This window comes from Centruroides sculpturatus, unplaced genomic scaffold (genome assembly GCF_000671375.1).
Source record: "Centruroides sculpturatus isolate CEXI.00-Female unplaced genomic scaffold, Cexi_2.0 scaffold1919, whole genome shotgun sequence".
NCBI lineage: Eukaryota > Metazoa > Arthropoda > Arachnida > Scorpiones > Buthidae > Centruroides > Centruroides sculpturatus.
Window position 1 is genome coordinate 49,520 of NW_019386175.1, and position 19,538 is coordinate 69,057.

The 19,538-nt window shown below is 26.0% G+C and overlaps 1 protein-coding gene across 2 annotated transcripts in view; it reads right to left on the bottom strand.

The window, feature by feature from the left end:
* The window catches only part of LOC111613927 (guanine nucleotide exchange protein smcr8a-like), a 42,038-nt gene that overhangs the window by 1,936 nt on the left and 20,564 nt on the right, over positions 1–19,538 (bottom strand). For both annotated transcript variants that reach the window (XM_023355274.1, XM_023355273.1), the window contains exons 5-13: positions 18,724–18,806; positions 18,544–18,589; positions 14,396–14,483; positions 12,112–12,218; positions 10,820–10,951; positions 6,329–6,445; positions 3,009–3,066; positions 2,493–2,547; positions 383–410 (exon numbers count right to left, since the gene is read on the bottom strand). In XM_023355274.1, the coding sequence (XP_023211042.1) occupies positions 383–410; positions 2,493–2,547; positions 3,009–3,066; positions 6,329–6,445; positions 10,820–10,951; positions 12,112–12,218; positions 14,396–14,483; positions 18,544–18,589; positions 18,724–18,806 (714 nt within the window). The remainder of the gene's footprint in view (positions 1–382; positions 411–2,492; positions 2,548–3,008; positions 3,067–6,328; positions 6,446–10,819; positions 10,952–12,111; positions 12,219–14,395; positions 14,484–18,543; positions 18,590–18,723; positions 18,807–19,538) is intronic.

A 19,538-nucleotide genomic window follows, 5' to 3' on the forward strand; every position in this document is an offset into this window, starting at 1 on the left:
ACATTTAAATATCAAAAATGCATACGGAAAAAATAAATACCAAACTCAATGTTTCATTTAGTATCAAACTGTTAATGTACTATATATATTTCATATTTTGTCAGTTCTTTTGAAAAGTTTATCCAATAGTATGAAACTATTATAGCTTCAAGAATTATCATCATCATCATCAATTTATGAAATTTTATACTTGTTTTTCTACCATTGCTAGCAATCTAGAAAATTAATGTTAAAAGTATTTTTTTTTTTTTAACTGAATTTAATGTCACTATATTAATTTTATTTTTTCAAAAGTATATTAATTAAAATTATTTTACAAAAACACTTCTTATTTTACAGAAAATACCTAATCTAATTTAAAAATGATTAAAAATTTACTTACACAATTGTGAGATATATCAGAGGTTCTCCTGAAATAGATATAATTTATTTCAAATTAATATTAGCTATACATAATTTAATAAAATAAGATTTTAGGCAATATTTGTAAATTAAAAATTGCTTTAAATAATCAATTCCAAAATTATCACACAGAACAAAGATTAATTGAAATAAAAAAGTTTAAAATAGACATATTTATCAGTTTATATAATAGTAAAATGAACAAATTTTATTTAGTTATATTGAATTTTATCAAAGCTTAAATTTTACTTATTTTCTTCATTAATTAATGTAATGAATAGATATGTTAAATACTAGCTATGAAATTTTAATAAGTATTGAACAAACAGTAGAATATTAGCAATTTCACTGAACGTTTTCAATGAAATTATTAATCATTTAATTCTTTTTATTTATTGCTTATGAATAAATTTGAAATTTCTTAAATTCCTTCTTTGTGCTTTTAAAAATCAGGTCAAATTTATTAATCTGTTCTTATTTTTTAATAACAAGTCAATATGTACTTACAACTACTGAGAAATGCAATACTGGATAGTAAAACAGTCCAAGAAACCTTTAAAATTACATTAACCAGTTTAATTTCTAATGTTTTTGGTGATATTTAACCAACCTTCTTCTGAATTAACTTACAAAATGAATGATGGTTGTATTGAAATGAAAATTAATCCTGAAGAAGGTTGGTTAAATATACATTAGAGATTAAAATGGTTAATATAATTTTTAAGGTTTTTTGGAGTGTTCAATATTTTCTTATTTATTAATATGATTGCTATCTGAGTAAACTTACACATTTTAAATTCTGAACATGTCAATATAATGCATTTATAAAACTTTGTTTGATTGATAAAAGTGATTTTTCAAATAATCCATCATGTTTAGATATAGTATACAATTATAATACTAGATTAGTCTTTAAAAAAAGCAGTAAAACTAAGTGATCCAATGAAAAGTTTAGGAAGAGTAAAAAGTTAGCAAGAGAAGTAGAGCAAGAAATTTGGCAATACCATGAACTAGGATCACCTAACAAACTCATTACACATTACCAAATTTACAAATGTAGTGTGAGCATATTAAATATTGTGATAGCTGAAAATGCCTTATGCTACAGAACCAAATTATTTTCATAACAGAGTTATATAAAGATAAGTTATGAAAGTTAAAGTAACATATATTTGTATCTACAGGAATAGAATCCAAAATATCTAGGGTGGACCAAAGATTCCTGGGCATTTTTGATCTGTCTGGATTCATTTCCAGGTCCCCCAGGGTAGTAGGCTAGCACTTTTACTGTAAAGGTTTTATGTTTATAAAATTTTTATTAAGTGAAAGTCCATAAAAGATCTGCGAGTGATTTAAGAATGAGTCATCATAAACAAAAAGTTATCCAAAGTAAAACTTTAATGTCCATACTCACAACCAAAGATCAACAATTGGAATTAAAAGTTTACTTTTAGTATAAGAATGCATATTAGTTAAGTAAGTGGTAATTGGTTAACTTCTAACTTTTGATCCTTGGTTGTCAATATAGCTATAAGACAATTCAGTAAAATATTTAAAATTTTTATTCTGAAGAGACCAGATTATCTTGGAATTCTGTAAAATCTATAAATATAATTAAATTTTGAACTTAAAGTAAGGGTCATCACATTTTACTCATTAATTTTATTTAGAAATTTTTCAACTGTCCATAGTTTATAAATATTCAAGATCTAAGATTTTCTCATAATGCAAAGCAAAGCAGCACTGCTGGCTCTTGATATCACCAATCTAGCTTCTGACAGAGCAAAACTTCTCTATCTACTTCATGTGAACTTTTAGTTTTATCATCTGGTATTTTAAGCATTATGCAAGAATAGAAATCCAGCCTTACAGAAAGATTTTTTAGTAGAAATGAAAAAAAAAACCATTTATGATAAACTCTATATTAGTATTAATGCCAACAAAGTTATACTGAATAGTACTATATTGCTATAATATAATATAATATAGCTATAATAGTATTATATTTTCTAAACTAGCATAATTAAAAGTTTCAATTAAATTGAAAACTTCTAATAATATATTATAGAATAAGAAATAAGATAACTTACATTTTTAAATCAGAAGATGTTAATCTTAGACAAGCCCCAAACAGCAGAACAGGCTCTAAAAATCATTTTAATTTCATTCTTTAGTAAATTATATTTTTTAAAAAACTTTAAGATTGTTTTTATTTCAATTTGTACAAGTTACAAAATAAAATATTAAAAAGTGAAAACTATTATAATTTATGTTATTAAACATGCAAAATTATGTACATTTTAGATCTTCATTCTATTCAGAAATAGTTTAATTGATGTTATTAATATGAAAATTATTTTTAAAGTAATTTCTTGTTACAAATCAATTTTTATGTTTGAAATAAAAGAGAATATCTAAAATATCATGAAATTAGTTTATTCTGATTCATCAAAATACTAATTAAGTTGTTTATTTAAAATATTGGTAAGAGATCTTTTTTTTTAAATTAAGAATTACTATGAGATTTATATTACTTATATTCAATCATCATATTTACTGAATGCAAATATTTTACAAATATTCTATTTAATGATAAATATATGTACCTTCATGATTTTTATCTTTTAACTCAGAAATTATATTTTCACTTTTTCTCCTAAAAAACTGAAAATGAGAAAAAGACATTTCCTCAATAATGCATAAAACAATTTTATAATTTAAAAATAATTGTTACAGAAATTTAAAAAATATTAATAAATTCATTTTCTAGTTACTAGCTGCTTGTTCATAAAAATAAAAGCAAATGAACAGCAATTTATATTTAATAAAATAAATTACACAGATTTTATTAAAAGTTTTTTGGAATTCTATTATCATGCTCACAATTTATTTATGAAAAATACACAGATATTAAATAAAAAAAAGTAGAAGCTAAATGTTTATTTTTCATTTTTCTATTTATGTTTGTAAGAATTAAAAATATAGTCTTTCTATAGTTTTGTTATTATTGCAAGATAAAAAAAATTATAAGTATTTGCATCTTTCTAACAAAAAATAGGCTTTATAAATCTACTATATAACTTAATTGTAGTATATTATATAAAGAAAGATGATTATATATAAGTTTTATTAAACTTCAGCACATCCAGTAATCTAAATCCAGCATCCATCACTTTATATCTGTGATGAGAGAAACAATAGCATTGAACATGCTTGTGTTTTATTGCTTATACATCATAAATTACAGTACATATATTAGCTATATTTCTAGAAAAAGTTTTAAAGAAGTTTATTTCTATATAAACATGGATAAACTGGATTGCTGTATGATATTGCAATCATACAGCAATCCAGTTATATAGTATTTAAAGAAGTTGTTTTCAACAAAAACAATCAACAGTTATTTTGTGATAGACACTGATGAGCAAATTAATGCATATGTATTTTATTTACAGTTATATAATACAGTTACAGATATTTCCAGTGTCTATTTTTTAATCATTCAACATTTTTGATAACCTGTTATTTTTGATAATTTGGCATAGTCACATGTATGTCAAATTGCTGAGATCACATTGCATAATATTGTACAAGTAAATTTTAACCATATTTTGCCATGTATAATGCAACAAACTTTTCAGCCCAAACTTTAAAAAAAAATCTTTCATTTTAATTTTTTAATTCAAATTTTTATTTGTTTGTACTTAAGTACTTGCACCAAACAACATCTCTTCACTTTTTTGTTTTTTACTTTATTAATTTCTGTTTTATTTTGCTAATACATTGCTCTTCATTTCATTTCATTGAATCATTGGCTGAAATTGCATTCATTGCAAGTTCATTATAAATTCAACAAAACCAATTATCATATTCCAGGTATTACTTTGATTATGGATATTGCTATTGATTTCTACAGTTACTTTTTTATGCTTATGAGTTAATCATAAGCATAAATAAAAGAATTAAAAACATTTGTACAGTATAGTTATGGAACTAGTACTATCCGTGTAAATGAGTATCCTTATTTTTCCCTTACAAATTAGGACAAAAAAGTTTACATTATACACAGCAAACTGTGATACATCTGAGCATATATCCTACTGAAACATAATGGTAAAATCTTTTATGTAGATATCTTTTAAATGAGAATATTTAAGTTTACTATTCATGAAAACAAGTTAAGTCAACAAAACACAGAGGTTGGAAAAAATGTATAATACTGAAAAAGTAATTAAGCATTTAATATCCATATTTTTATTTGGATGTTACATGCATTTATAAGATATTAGAAGGTTATATATATATACACTTCCAGTATATAATTATATAACTTTGTAATATCACACAAAAAATTTATCAACAATATCAAATAATTAAAGATATCAGTGAATGAAGGTAATATGTTACAATCATTCAAAACATTATTATTCTGCATGGACGATAACGTAATATAATAATCTCTCTTATACCACTATCAAAGAGAGATTAAAAGACAGCTTAATACTTTCTCCAACACACTATTTTGTGGATATATTTNAAGATATCAGTGAATGAAGGTAATATGTTACAATCATTCAAAACATTATTATTCTGCATGGACGATAACGTAATATAATAATCTCTCTTATACCACTATCAAAGAGAGATTAAAAGACAGCTTAATACTTTCTCCAACACACTATTTTGTGGATATATTTAATTGAAATAATTACACAATAAAAACCTGAACATCAATTCACTCAAAACTTTGATTTTGTAACAACACCTTGATCCATTCCTGTCTTAAATTAAAATCATATACAAAACAATTTCCAATTATTTCTCACTCAAATTGTGTTCAAGTCACATAATACAAAACAATGTTTAAAAAAATCTAATTTTAACTGAAAAATATTGGCACAAATTTTCTTAAAACATATACACCTAATTCTGTTTTTACATGATTGGTTCCTGGAAATTGTGTGTAAAAGAAATCATGTAAAAAAAAATATATAGTATATATGGAAAATTAGAAGATTGGTTATGAAACTTAAGAAATTAACAAAAATAATAAAATAATCCATATGAAAAATCATGTAATAATCTTATTTTTTTGCATGTTATCAAATTTTATTTCATATACTGTACATTGCATATAAATAAAAATGTATTATATGAACATAAATTTCATTTGAAAAACAAAAAAACATGTAAAAATTGAGCAGAATATGTAATGTGAGTTATACATAAGATTTTATTCACTGTCACTTTCAGACAATAAATGCATACATTTTTGCATGATTGCAATATCACTGCTATCACTGTAAACTCCTGAACATTAGCAATAATGTCCTGTGAAGCTGATGTTACAGTGATGTTATGAACAAATTCAGTTATTAATGGCTCAGTTCGTATTGTCACTAGGCCTTTATATAATTCTCTATAAGCCATTTCAAACCAGGCAATACCTACGAGTGGCCCTGGTCTTCATCCCCTTTAAGCTAGTATGTCTAGTATGTCTCTATAAGACAACATTAATGATTTCAGATCACATTGAAACTTTAAAGTTCTTTCCTCATTATGATCATACTTGACAAAATGATTACCCAATTTGTTAGCTAGATCAAGACCTTCTTTAATTTACATTTTTTATATGCAAATTATTTGATTTTTCATTAAAAAATGTGTTTTGAGATAAATTATGTTAATTCGTATAAATCCTTTTTCATTTTATAAATCATATTTCATTAAAATAACTCATGTAAAAAGAAAATTTTTTGTTTTTAAAAATCATGTTAAATCAAAATCATTTTAAAAAGTTTGTGTAAAAACAGAATTAGATGTAGTTAAGTTTTTGCAAACTGCATTTATTATGTGTTTTTAACTGATTTTTGAGAGAATTGAATGTTATTTATTATAAATCAAATTTTAAAATTATTTTTTTTACCTTATAAGTGATGTATAATTGATAAATACCAAGTAAAAAGCCATTGAGACAAATTTCTACATAAGGTCGCAGTCCACTTTCAAAATTCCTATAAATTGGAAGCTTCTTAATAGAAGGCTACAAAAAAAATATAAAGTAATTATTATTTATTCAATTCTAAATATAATTCTAAAAATTACAAAGCTAAATCATATCATTACTTTAAAATTTGAATATTGAAGATAATTTTCAACTTAACATTTGAAACATTAAAATTTCAGTATTGTCACATATTGTTATTAAATGCTAAATTAATCTCACAAGAGAAACTTTCCTAGATCATGAATTTGTTTAAAAATTTTGTCATCATTATAAAACTTAATATATCACAAACAATTAAAATATCTGATAGATAACTCTGGGTACTCACATTCATGAGAGAAAGCAATTTCAATTTTGTAAGATTTTGTAAAGTCAGAGTTTAAAATATTTTACAGCAAACTTACGATTATGTAGTTTATATTCAGCATGTTTCAGCTTTTAAGAAGTGCAGAACTCCACAATTGCCAGTCCCAGGAAGTCCAAATAAAAAAGGAGAAGGGTTGAACATGGAGCCAGTAACCCCATAACCATATAAACTTATCACTGAAAGAAACAATAAGCATATTGTTTTTTTCAGTGAAACCAAAACTCTCAGCATGACACTATTTGCTCTTCCTCTATGGTGATGCAGGAACAAAACTATAAGGATATCAAGCATCTAATACAGAGTTTGATACCAAGTGCCAAAAAATAACAAAAATCGTTACATGGAATGTACAGACACTGTACCAGTGTGGCAGGCTGGCACTTAGCTCTGGAAATTTGATAAATATGATATGCAAATCCTTGAAATTAGTGAAGATGGACAGGAAGTGGAAAAACTATTATGCAGACAAAAATATCTTGTATTCTGTCCTGTCAAAGGAAACAACATGTGTTGATTGGCAGGAAATTTGTCAATGACTGAATTCCAATCATAACATAGTAAATACTACTGTAATTCAAACATATGGACTTATTGAAGATACTAATGAGACAGATAAAAATGCATTCTATGATTAGTTGCAGAATGTACTAAATGAGAATCCTAGTGATGACATGCAGCTGCTTATGTGTGACATGAATATTCAGTTAGATAGTAATAAAACAGGCCTACAGTAGGGATGGCAAACCTATGGCATGCATGCCCAATGTGGCACATAAAGAGAAATCATCTGGCATGTAATACATCATACAATTTCAATTTATCAACTGTTTTCTTTTAGTTATTCTATTGGTTTATCACCTGATCATCCTTTGTTTCAGCCAGCCTTTTCACATTTATTCTAATTAAAGCACATTCATTTAATCTCTTTAAAGACCATTATTCAAAGTCTAAAACTTTGGCATGCACAGGCAAAAAGGTGTAGTAAGAAAGGAAACCTTGCTGATTGTAATAACTGGAGAGGCATTATGCTTCTTTCAGTTCCTGGGAAGGTCTTCTATTTAGTTCTCTTACAGCAGTTAAGGGGAGCAGTTGGACCAATCTTGAGGTAAGAGCATGCTGGCTTCAGACAGGAACAATTATGTTCTTTGGAATATCATAAAGCAATGTCTGGAGTTCCAAAAACTACTGATAATTAAACTTTGTTGACTTAAAAAAAGCCTTTGACACTGTCCATTATAAATCACTATGGAATATTGTTAGATCTTATGGCATTCTACATTGATAAGAATGTTTGAGTTTGATTGTTCTAAAAATGGAGACAACAGTTGTGAGCAAAGTTGATGTGCGCATCAAGCTCCTTTCTGAAGAATGTCTTTCATCCTGTGTTGTCATAAAAGCCCTCAAGAAAAATGGAATTGACATTTCCCAGTCTATAGTTATCAGAGTTCTTGGTAACAAAACGAAAAAGCAACAAGCAAGGGCTTCTGGTGAGTTACAACCAATATTTCCAAGGGCTCACAAATGTTAGAGTAAGGAGAAGATAAGGAAAGTTAAGGAAATGATTAGAAAAGAAAATCCACCTAACCAGAGGATCACAGCAAAATGTCTGTGTATATCTCAGTTCACAGTTAACACTATTATACATGAAGATCTGCAAGTAGATACCATGAAAGAAGCATCTGCACATCTCTTCACATCTGTGCACAAACAGAACTAAAAGACTAGAACAAAAAAGCTCTATGAGAGGCATCTGGTAGGAGGAAGATGATGAAAAAGCAAGTACATGACCACTCTAGATGAAGTGTATATATACCTTGATTACTGCAATAGAACAAAAAATTCTGTATGAGCATCCTGGACAGGAAATGCCAGAAGAATGGCTTGTCAAATGTCACAAAAGATAGCCTGAAGAATTTATGATTGTTGGAGGAATGACTGGCCAAAAACACTTCCTCTTATCAGAGTACCAAAAATTACTATCTGGAGAACATTTTGAAACCATATTTGGAATGTGAGTTTCCAAAGCTGTATCCTGCAGAAAAAGTCAAAGTGACTCTTCACCATGACAAAGCATCTAGTCACACAGATAGATATACAGTTGCCTATCTCCAGTTGTTGAAGGCTGAAGATGGACTGAACCACATTCCTGCAGAGGATATACCCACCAGAGCACCTGACCTGGATTTCTTTGGATTTGGCTTCCTGAAGCAATGTCTCTTTCTTCGTAAAGCTACAACATTGGTCTTTGGAAAGTAATTCAACAGGAGTGGTCATTGGTATCAATTGAAACTTGCAAGGTCTTTGAATCGTGGAAACAATGATGTTGTGCTGTGAGCCAATGAGATGGAGAAGACATCAAGCAGACAAAAACAATTCATCAACAAGTGTTTCATGAAAGAACTAAGCAAAAAAGTGAGTCACAATTAGCAAATCACCCTCTGTATACTAATATTTTTAAGAACTTGTAACTGGAGTCTACTGCTATATAAAGACAGAAGCTATGAATGTTCAGTTAGATAGTAATAAAACAGGCCTACAGTAGGGATGGCAAACCTATGGCACTGATTTATTCAAAATTGAAACAGGTGTTAGGCAAGGCTGTACACTTTCATCATTCCTGTTCCTCTTGGTCATAGATTTTATAATGAAGCAAGCAATAGCCATCCCTAGTGCAGGTATTCCATGGAGAGGTCAAACGCAACTCCCTGACCTGGACTTTGCTGATGATATTGCATTGATATCAGAAACACACCAAAAGATGCAGAGTATGACCACAACCTTGAGCATGAGGCTGAAAGTGTGGAAAACCTTGAGTAGTGATAAAATGAAAATAATGTCCATAAGCAGGCAAACAAAAGTAAAAATTATAATTGGAAGTCAAACATGGAAGTGGAGGAGTTCTTCTCTCTTGGTACCATGTTATCACAAAATGAAGGCATTGAAGCTGATAAAATGCCGATTTGGTGATAACATTGATATTGAGTCAGATTGAGCAATCAGTACAGCAATTAAGATATGCCTCTACACCACCACTGTCATTCCAACTGCAATTATGACTGTGAAAAATGGAAAGGTACAAAGAAAATTGCTCAGAAATTCAACGTATTCCATAAATGTTTTCTTTGAAGGATACTTGGAATTACATATCATGACTGTATCACAAAGGAGGAAGTTCTCAGAAGTGCCACACAAACATCAGGCCATTGTTACAGAGCATAGAATGTGTTTTGCAGGGCATGTAATTCATCTCCCAGAGGAACACTTACTAAAAGTAGCCTTGCAATGGAAACCACACAGTGAAAAAAGGAAACAAGACAGACCATGAACAACCTGTTCTACATTCAAAGATCTACAGAAGGTTAGCATTCTGTGGAATGTTGCTGAAACAATTGCAGCTGACCCCACTCTCTGGACACAGCTGATTGCCCAGCATGTCACTTGGCAGAAGAGGACCTAAGACTAAAATTATGTAGTTTATATTCATTAGGCTTCACCTTTGCAGAAGCATAAATCAAATTGCATCAGTTATTTTTTTACTTTATTTTTTAGTTTAAAATAAAATATAATGATAATTCAGCTTTTCTTTTACACAGGACTTAATTTTTTTGTTTTTTTTTTCCTATAACATTTTTACATTAAGCTAGCAATGCTATAATTTTTATTAAAAAACATATATATATATATATATATACTGGAAGAAATATATACACAGTGCGGCAATTAAATTCCAGGACAAGCTATATCTCAGCAACCAGTAGCTACATCTGTTTAAATTTTATGTCGTATGAAGTTTGAACAGATGTCGCTACTAACCTAAAACTTTTATTTAAANTTAGCAATACACACACACATTTTAAACATAAAATAATTATTTGATTTTTATATTTAATAGTAATGCAATCAACTTTTTATAAGTCATTCTTATCATTCTTAATTGAGTGATAATTATACAACATTTTTAAAAAACAGTGGTTTTTTAAAACTATTTTTAACTAAACTAATCAATTTATTTTATTTGTTAAAAATTATTTATTTTCATTCACCTCATATAGCTTGTCTGGAATATCACATTGATTGATGACATCAAGTATTTGAAAATGTAAGCAATTCTTATATGATAATGATTTCAAATGCTGAGAAAACTTTGTACATGCTTCTTCTATCTTCTTATCAACCTTCACTTAAAATGAAATAATACCTATAGATAATATTTATTTAAATATTCTAAACTTAATTATCTATAATTAATTAATAAAAATATTTATATGTTCTTAAATTATAGTTTTTATACATAATTACAATTAGTAAACCTTTAACTTTTTAACACATTATACTATTATAAACTATAAAAATTAGTATTAAACTATATTTTATTAAAATAAAAAATCTACAGCAATATATTATTCAAATATCCTGTTGATGCAGAAAAAAATAAATACTTGCCATTGAATGAATTAAAATGCATAGCTATTTATATAAAGTAATAGATTATTTAACTATTTATTGATTTTTATCTCAACTCAATCCTAAATCTGACTATAATTATAAATAAAAACATCTAACAAATCCATCAACCAACATCATAATTCTAAAATACTGGCATTTTATAACTGTCAGAAATAGTTATGAAATGTATGTAGTTTTCAATTATAATATTCAATTATAAATTTTAGCAATTGTTATTTGTTAAAATTAACAAATATATATGATAATTTTCTATTCATTAACTCCCTTTCCTCTGAAAATATTAAGAGAAGCAATTCAAAAGAAAAAACAGTTCATTCTGAACACATTGTAAAATTAATTTTTAATATAATTTATTTCTATTTAATAAATCATAGATAGAGATTTATTGAATAATGATTCTATTGAAAAATCTATGAGTTGATTAATAATTAATCAGAAAATTGATTATGATAAATTTATATACATCAGCAAATTAATTGACCAAGTGTTACATAATAAGGTGACTTTATGGCTATTGTAGTAAATAACTGCCATATAATAATATTACAAATTAATTGATATAAAAAGTCATTTAGGATAAAATGATGTTCAATATATTACTAAAAGAAATTATGGACTTATATAAGAAGTTGGTAATCTGTGCACAATGATTACAGTAGGACAGATAAGATTATACGTTAACCTTTAACTGATTATTCTATTCAACTTTAAGTAAAATCTTAGAGTTGATTAGAATGTAGCACAAGTTAAATTTCAAAAATAAACAAAATTAGAAAAATAAATTAGAAAAGTAAATGATAAAAACTAAATCAAAAGTCAATTGATCATCATACATAAAATTTTAAAATTTTGTTAAATAATTTCTTACCTCCAAATGACAAATACTACTGTAAGCTTGAAGGACTTCTCTTTGTGTAGATTCTAATAATTCAAGTTTTGCACATGAAGCTTCACAAGGTAGTTCTCCAATATATTCTATCATTAAAATTAAAAGTAACTAATTTCAATACATTTTTTACATGGATATCTTTTAAATGAGAATATTTAAGTTTACTATTCATGAAAGCAAGTTAAGTCAACAAAACACAGAGGTTGGAAAAAATGTATAATACTGAAAAAGTAATTAAGCATTTAATATCCATATTTTTATTTGGATGTTACATGCATTTATAAGATATTAGAAGGTTATATATATATACACTTCCAGTATATAATTATATAACTTTGTAATATCACACAAAAAATTTATCAACAATATCAAATAATTAAAGATATCAGTGAATGAAGGTAATATGTTACAATCATTCAAAACATTATTATTCTGCATGGACGATAACGTAATATAATAATCTCTCTTATACCACTATCAAAGAGAGATTAAAAGACAGCTTAATACTTTCTCCAACACACTATTTTGTGGATATATTTAATTGAAATAATNATATATATATCACTCATTAATTAATTCTTTGTCAATAAAGATCCCACAAGAAGTTGTAGCATGAAGCTAAAAGCAACACATTGTAACTATTGATTTTTGTCCGTTTTGTAAACAAACATTCTTCTAAGCAATAATTTATAGATGGTTAGAGAAATGTTTATTGGTTCTTTATAGCTTGGGTATGTGTGATACCATAAGCCATAACATTACAAGATTGTCAAATGAAAATAACCATATAGTTACAAAAATCTCATCTGACAGTTGAAAGCAGGCCCTATGAAAAGGAGACTCAGTAGGGCACCATCCCAGGACCAATGAGCTTTCCCTCCAATTTGCATCAGAAGAAAAAATTAAAAAAACTCTCTCTATTCTTTTTCCAAATAATGAAACAACTTTGACCACTGGCTAACATTTATACCAAATTGTTTTTCTACTTCTACTTCAATATCATTATGTTATTTGTATAAGCAGGGTCTCTGAAAGGGGCAGCAAAATGGTCTTTGCACTGACAGCTCTCTGCTCTCTTGAGGGCCCTGATTGAAAGCAATAGTATCAACTAATTTTGTGCGTAGCCTTAAAGAGATCAACTATTCATCAAGAATCTTTCCAACTATTTTTTACATCATCTTAAACAATAAATATTAAATTATAAATGTTTTGGTAATTCAATTTATATTAAAGTTATTCATTATATTAAAATTTGAAATACTATTATAATAATAATAATAAACTAAGAAAAGTATTTTAAATTTGAGACTGAACAATTAAATTTAACAATATTAAGATTTAAATTTAATATAACAACATTCAACTTTACAGTAAATTATGATTTCTAACTAAATTACAAATAATTACCATAATTTCTTATGTATAACTGTAATTGAATATAAATTGGTGTAAAAATTCATTTTACATTAATTACAGTAACATTTGTTTACAATTAAATTTATTATTAAAAACTTTTGACTTAGAAGACAATAGTGGAATGTAAAAAACTAAAAATGGTAATGATGTCATCTTTGTTTCAATTCTGTTGGCAAAAATAGAAAAACGTAATGCTGTCGTATGTACACAAAATAAAATGTTGCACAGTCAAGCTAGGGATATTATTTTAAACATATATAATCATCAACTTTATTAACATAAAGGGCAAACCCTGTTACTGAGGGACTAAACAATTACAAATATTAAGATAAACATTTTGTAGATAAGCTGAAAATATTTGCATTTTTAGTTGTTTCCTTACAAATTCTCAGTTAGTTGATTACTTCTTACTTGTTAGTTACATCTTCCTTCACAATTTTAATTACAAAATTATACAAATGAGCCTGTGCTGCTTTTGCCACCAGTAACCAAGGGAGACAGACCTATTATTTGAACGTAAGCCTCTGCCTAACCCACAAACACGAACCTTGTTAATCCAGGCAATGTCTGAGCCAGTATCACACTTAGACTTGGTTACTACCATGGTAAATATCTCCACAGAATATGGGTGTGGTCACTCTTAGCTTCATTTCTCCCCAAAGACCTTACTGGCATGGGTGTCCCTACAAGAAGCTTGTGCTCCAACCTGCATTGCTCTATGGATCAGTAAAATTACTGGGCTCTCCCACCACAACCAGGTGGTGACCATGGGAGAGTTATTATTATTATTATTATTATTATATTCACACTTATTATAGATTATACTTAATAATATTAAAAATTTTACCTGATTTAGTATATTCAAGATCTTCTAAAAGATTACTTAATTCATACAGAAACAATTTTCTATTATTCTGCTTGAAAGCAGTTGCTGCCTAATAATAATATATAAATTAACTGTTAATTTTAAATATCACTTTAATAATAAAAATCATTCTTTTTTTATTATTAAAGACTTACACTATATGAGAAATAGTTAATATTTAAAATTTTCCAAAAAAAACTTTTAAACAACATATATCTAAGATGTTGAATAAATTAAGATTTTAGTCATTAATCTCTAATTAAATGTTATAAATTATTTTAAAAAATAATTTATAACATTTAATTGAAATGTACACATTGGTCTGATAGTTTGCAATATACCTTTAAATATATCAATTTTTTATTTTTTGCCAAAACTACTTTGCATCATTGTTTGTTTTAAACCTATACATAATAAATGAATAACTCTTGATAAGATCAACATTTTTATTTTGTAATATAAATAAAAAAATTATTCATAATTCATGTTACTAGCTTAAATATGCATTTGATGGCAGTAAAGTAAAAGTATTTGATAAATTAATATTTTTCTCCATTAAAAACTATTAGTACCATTTAGATTAGTGTTTATCATACTATATTATTTACAACAAGATTCATTTTATATTTTACTGTTTTCAAAACTAATGTTTGTTACTTTTGAAAAAAGAAAAAAAAACCATATCTAGAATTTTTCTTTATAAAACATAAAATAGTAAATTTGAAATTAAATTTTTCTAGTTTATCCCTTTTGACATCTGCATTCCACTTTCAACTGTTCATGTCTAAAAATGGCCTAATAATTGGGTCAAAAACGTTAGCATAAACTTCGTCTATTGTTAAAGATAGCATTGATTAATTCAGCTGATTAACCAGAGAGACTAATGTATTATCTAACTGTAGGATATGAGACTAAAGAACTATGTATAATTTATTAAAATTATACATAGTTCTTTAGTCTCATATCCTACAGTTAATAATTTTAATAAATTATACATAATTCTCTCTAGTTGTAGATATATCTACAACTAGAAAGAACTATGAAAGAATTAATCAGAATAAGAATGGAAAGAGAAGAGAAACCATCTCGTTTTAAGAATCCATGGTATGATCTTAGTCGTTATACACTGAAACAAAAGAAAAATAAAGCTTTAATGCAATTTAGGAAAGATTCAACATAAGAAAACTTTATAAATTTTATAGGAAAAGTAAAATAATGTACTTTAATTTAATAAAAGCTAAGAAAACAAGATATTTCAAAAATTTAGAGCAACAATTATCTATAAAACAAAATGATAATTTTTCTGAAATACCATACAAGCCTTCTGAAAGAAAAACACAGCTGAGAAGATATATATTGATTTTGCATCTTGATCTATTTTTCTATGGACAATTCTCTAATTTGGTGATTCTGTTTGCTATCAAAATGCAGAATTTAAATAATGACAATTTGGATTTCTCCTTTAGTCTTGAAGAAATAAATGATTCAATAAATAAAATGAGACTTAATTCATCACCAAGTGCAGATCTAATTTCAGTTAAATTTTTAAAGTCATTACCATTGTTGGAAAACAAATCTTACTTGATTTATTTAACTCCCCCTATGTTTCTCAAAATTTCCCACTCTCTTGGAATTTAGCTAAATTATTCATGATATACAAAAAACCCTTGGTAGATAAAAACCCTTGGTAACTAACTGACCAATTGCATTATTATCAACTGTCAGAAAATGTTTTAAAAATGGCTAACTGAAGAAAATTTAACTTCTAAATTTGAATTTGCATACATTTTAAAAATACAGGCACTGAGATGTCAATATTTTTTCTGTTATCAACAGTACAACTTCATTTACTTAAAAAACATAAGAAAATATATGTTGCATTTGTTGATATATTAAAAGCATTTGAATCAACATGTTCAGACTTTGGCCAATAAATTAAAGCAGAAAAGTTTTGAAAGAAAATTTTCTAGTACAACTTTGAAACTTTTTTCTGAATATAGAGTTAATATAATACATGGTAATCAAATATTTCCTGACTAGTTCTTAATCTAGTACATGATTAGGATATGGAATAAGAGTAAATGATTAAGGTGTGGAGATCCTATATCTCTATACCTATTTAATTTTTATATGCTGGAAATGGATAGGTATTTCTCAATGAAACAGATGGAATTCAATTCTCTGATAAAATATATAAAAATATTTTACATGATGATGATCTGGTTCTCCTTACTCGACTCACTCCTTCCTGCACTCGACAATTAACATGGTGAAAACTAAAATTATGATATTTAGAAACAACATCAAAATATCAGAGATGTCAATTTATTTAAATGGCCAACCTTTAACATTGGTAAATGGAAAAAATTATTTAGGAGTAACATTTACTAGAAATGGAAATTGTCAACAGCATGTGAATAAATTAAGTGCTAAAATAAAAATATTAATAGATAATCTTATATATTTATACTTATGTTCTATATTAAAAATTTCCAACATAAAACTATATATGAAGTTATATAATACCTTAATTAATAATTCCATCACTATATTATGCTAGCCCAATATGGGGTTTAAACTTTCTATACAATTTAGAGAGATTTCACATAACTTTTATATGCAGATTGTTTAAAGTTAAAAGGACTGTACCTGGATATGCACTCCAGTGTAAAATAAACAGATACCAGATTTCTCCTTTTTATTTAAAAAGACTAATTAAATTTTACTACAGATTGAAACATTACAATAATGAAAATATCAAATTCTTAGATTATGTTAAAACAGGGTGATAAAAATGGATGAAAAATGACAAACATCTGGCAGCTAAAATTTAATAATATTCTAAAATTCTTTGGTATCTCATACAGATCGTTTGAGAATTCAGAAAAAGATTGGAAATACGAATTTACTTTATTGATGAAGTCAACATTTTCCCGATCAATAATTAATGACCAAACATTTCTAGCACAATCAGTTTATCACCCATGATATTTAAACATTCTAACCATTCCTGAAGAATCTAATATAATAACAAATATAGGAATAAATATAAAAAGATTATTAATATAACTAAGACTATACAAATTTTCATGGTTTGTAAAAAATGTTTATATCAATTTCTCAATAGAACAGTGTTACTGATGTAATTCATTAATCATTCACCTTCTAAAGGACTGAAAAATTTTCTGAAATATGTCAATCTTATAGAATTATTGAGATATTACAATTATATCAAACTCAAGATTATTGGGTAAAATTTAATAAATTATCAAAATTTCAAGTGTACAGTATAAATAACTTTTTTAGATTAACTAATGAATAAATCGATAAAAAAGAATACTGATTTACTTAGATGTAATATCATTTCAAATATTTCAAGTTAAACATTATTATTATATATTGTAAATCAATCAATGCTTTAAGAACAATTGATTGATACTAAATTAATGTAAATTGTGAATTATTTGCTATAAAAATTTAAAATTCAATTTAATTAATACATATTGTAATTCCTTTGAAATTATGTAAAATTATGTGCAAATTAAAAAAAAAAAAAAAAAACTATTAACTAGTATCTCCCCTGTAACAAAACTTGCCTTTAGTACAATAAAACAATTATTATTATTATTAATTTACTAGATATTTTTTACAACAGGAAAAATAATTATATTAAAAAGTTTTATTTATTTTTTATTATGTTAACAATACAAGTAATAAAAATCATACAACACTTCTTTTGTACATTTAAAACTTAGTGTGTATTTCAAAATTTTATTTAAAGGAATACTATTAAGTTATATCAATATTGTATCAGAAATTTTTTGCAATATATTTTTAAACATTGTTTGTTATCTGTTAAAATTAAATAAATCATGTAATATTTAATAATTCATTCATTTTTATTTTTAGATCCATACAATTGCAAATAGCTTTGTCATATGAATTTAATAATGAAATAGCATATATGAACTACAAACATTCTGTTATTTCAACAATAAATCATTATGAAAAATATATTATAATAATAAAATGAGTTTTTTTACATTTTATTTTCAAATAAAATATAACAATTTTTGTATGGTTTAGCATGTATTCATAATTATTTTAAAAATTAATTAAATACTAATTACCTGAATTATTGCATTTTGTAAAAGATTGGTATTCTGTATCAATTTACTGAAAATGAACTCTACATTAGAAAATTATTTTACACTTAAAACTTTGAATTAATTACAAACAAATTTAAAGTGAAATATTTATATTTTATATAAAAGAATAAAATACTTCCTAATGAAAATTAAAACACTTACTGTTTATCACAAGTTACATAGGCTATACATATTGGTCTTACAAAACCTCTTGCTTGGGAATCCAACAGAACAAAATAGTTTATCTAAAATCATTTTATTAAATTAAAATAAAATAGCAAAATATTATTATTATTATTATATATGGTTTATAAATCTCTTTTTTTATACCTAAAAATGTAATAAACATATTTAACTAGCATTTTCTCATATAATTTTCAATTCGCAGAACCACTTATATGTATTATATGTTTTTACATAGTATGTAACTTCTAATAGCATAAATAAATTTAGAAATACATTGATAATTTTTGAAAATTATTTATTTTCATTTATATTTTAAAATTCATTTCACTTTGTTTTATTTATGCAAAAACATAGCTCATGAAGAAAATGTTTATACATAGTAAATAATTAATGATAAATTTTATATATTTTTTCAGTACAGTAAAACCTCATTAATTCAATATCAGATAATTTGAAGTATCGTGTAATTCAAAGACAAGTCTAGCCCCCGGCAAAGAGAATAGGATTTTGCATATATTTTAATTCAGATAATTTGAAATACACGTACAATGAATTTTAAAGTCATTATCTGGTCCAGTGACCTGAAAAAATATTGTTTAATTAATTAATTCAGAATCTTCCATTATATTATGTGTTTATAAGAAAGTTTCCTTGCTCAAATGGCAGTTTTGATTTCACCAATTATACATTGTTGATTTATTGGATGTCTGTTCAAGATCATTTGGACATTGTACATATTGCTGATTAATAGATAATTTTTTTATTTTTATGAAAGAAATTTGTATGGCAAT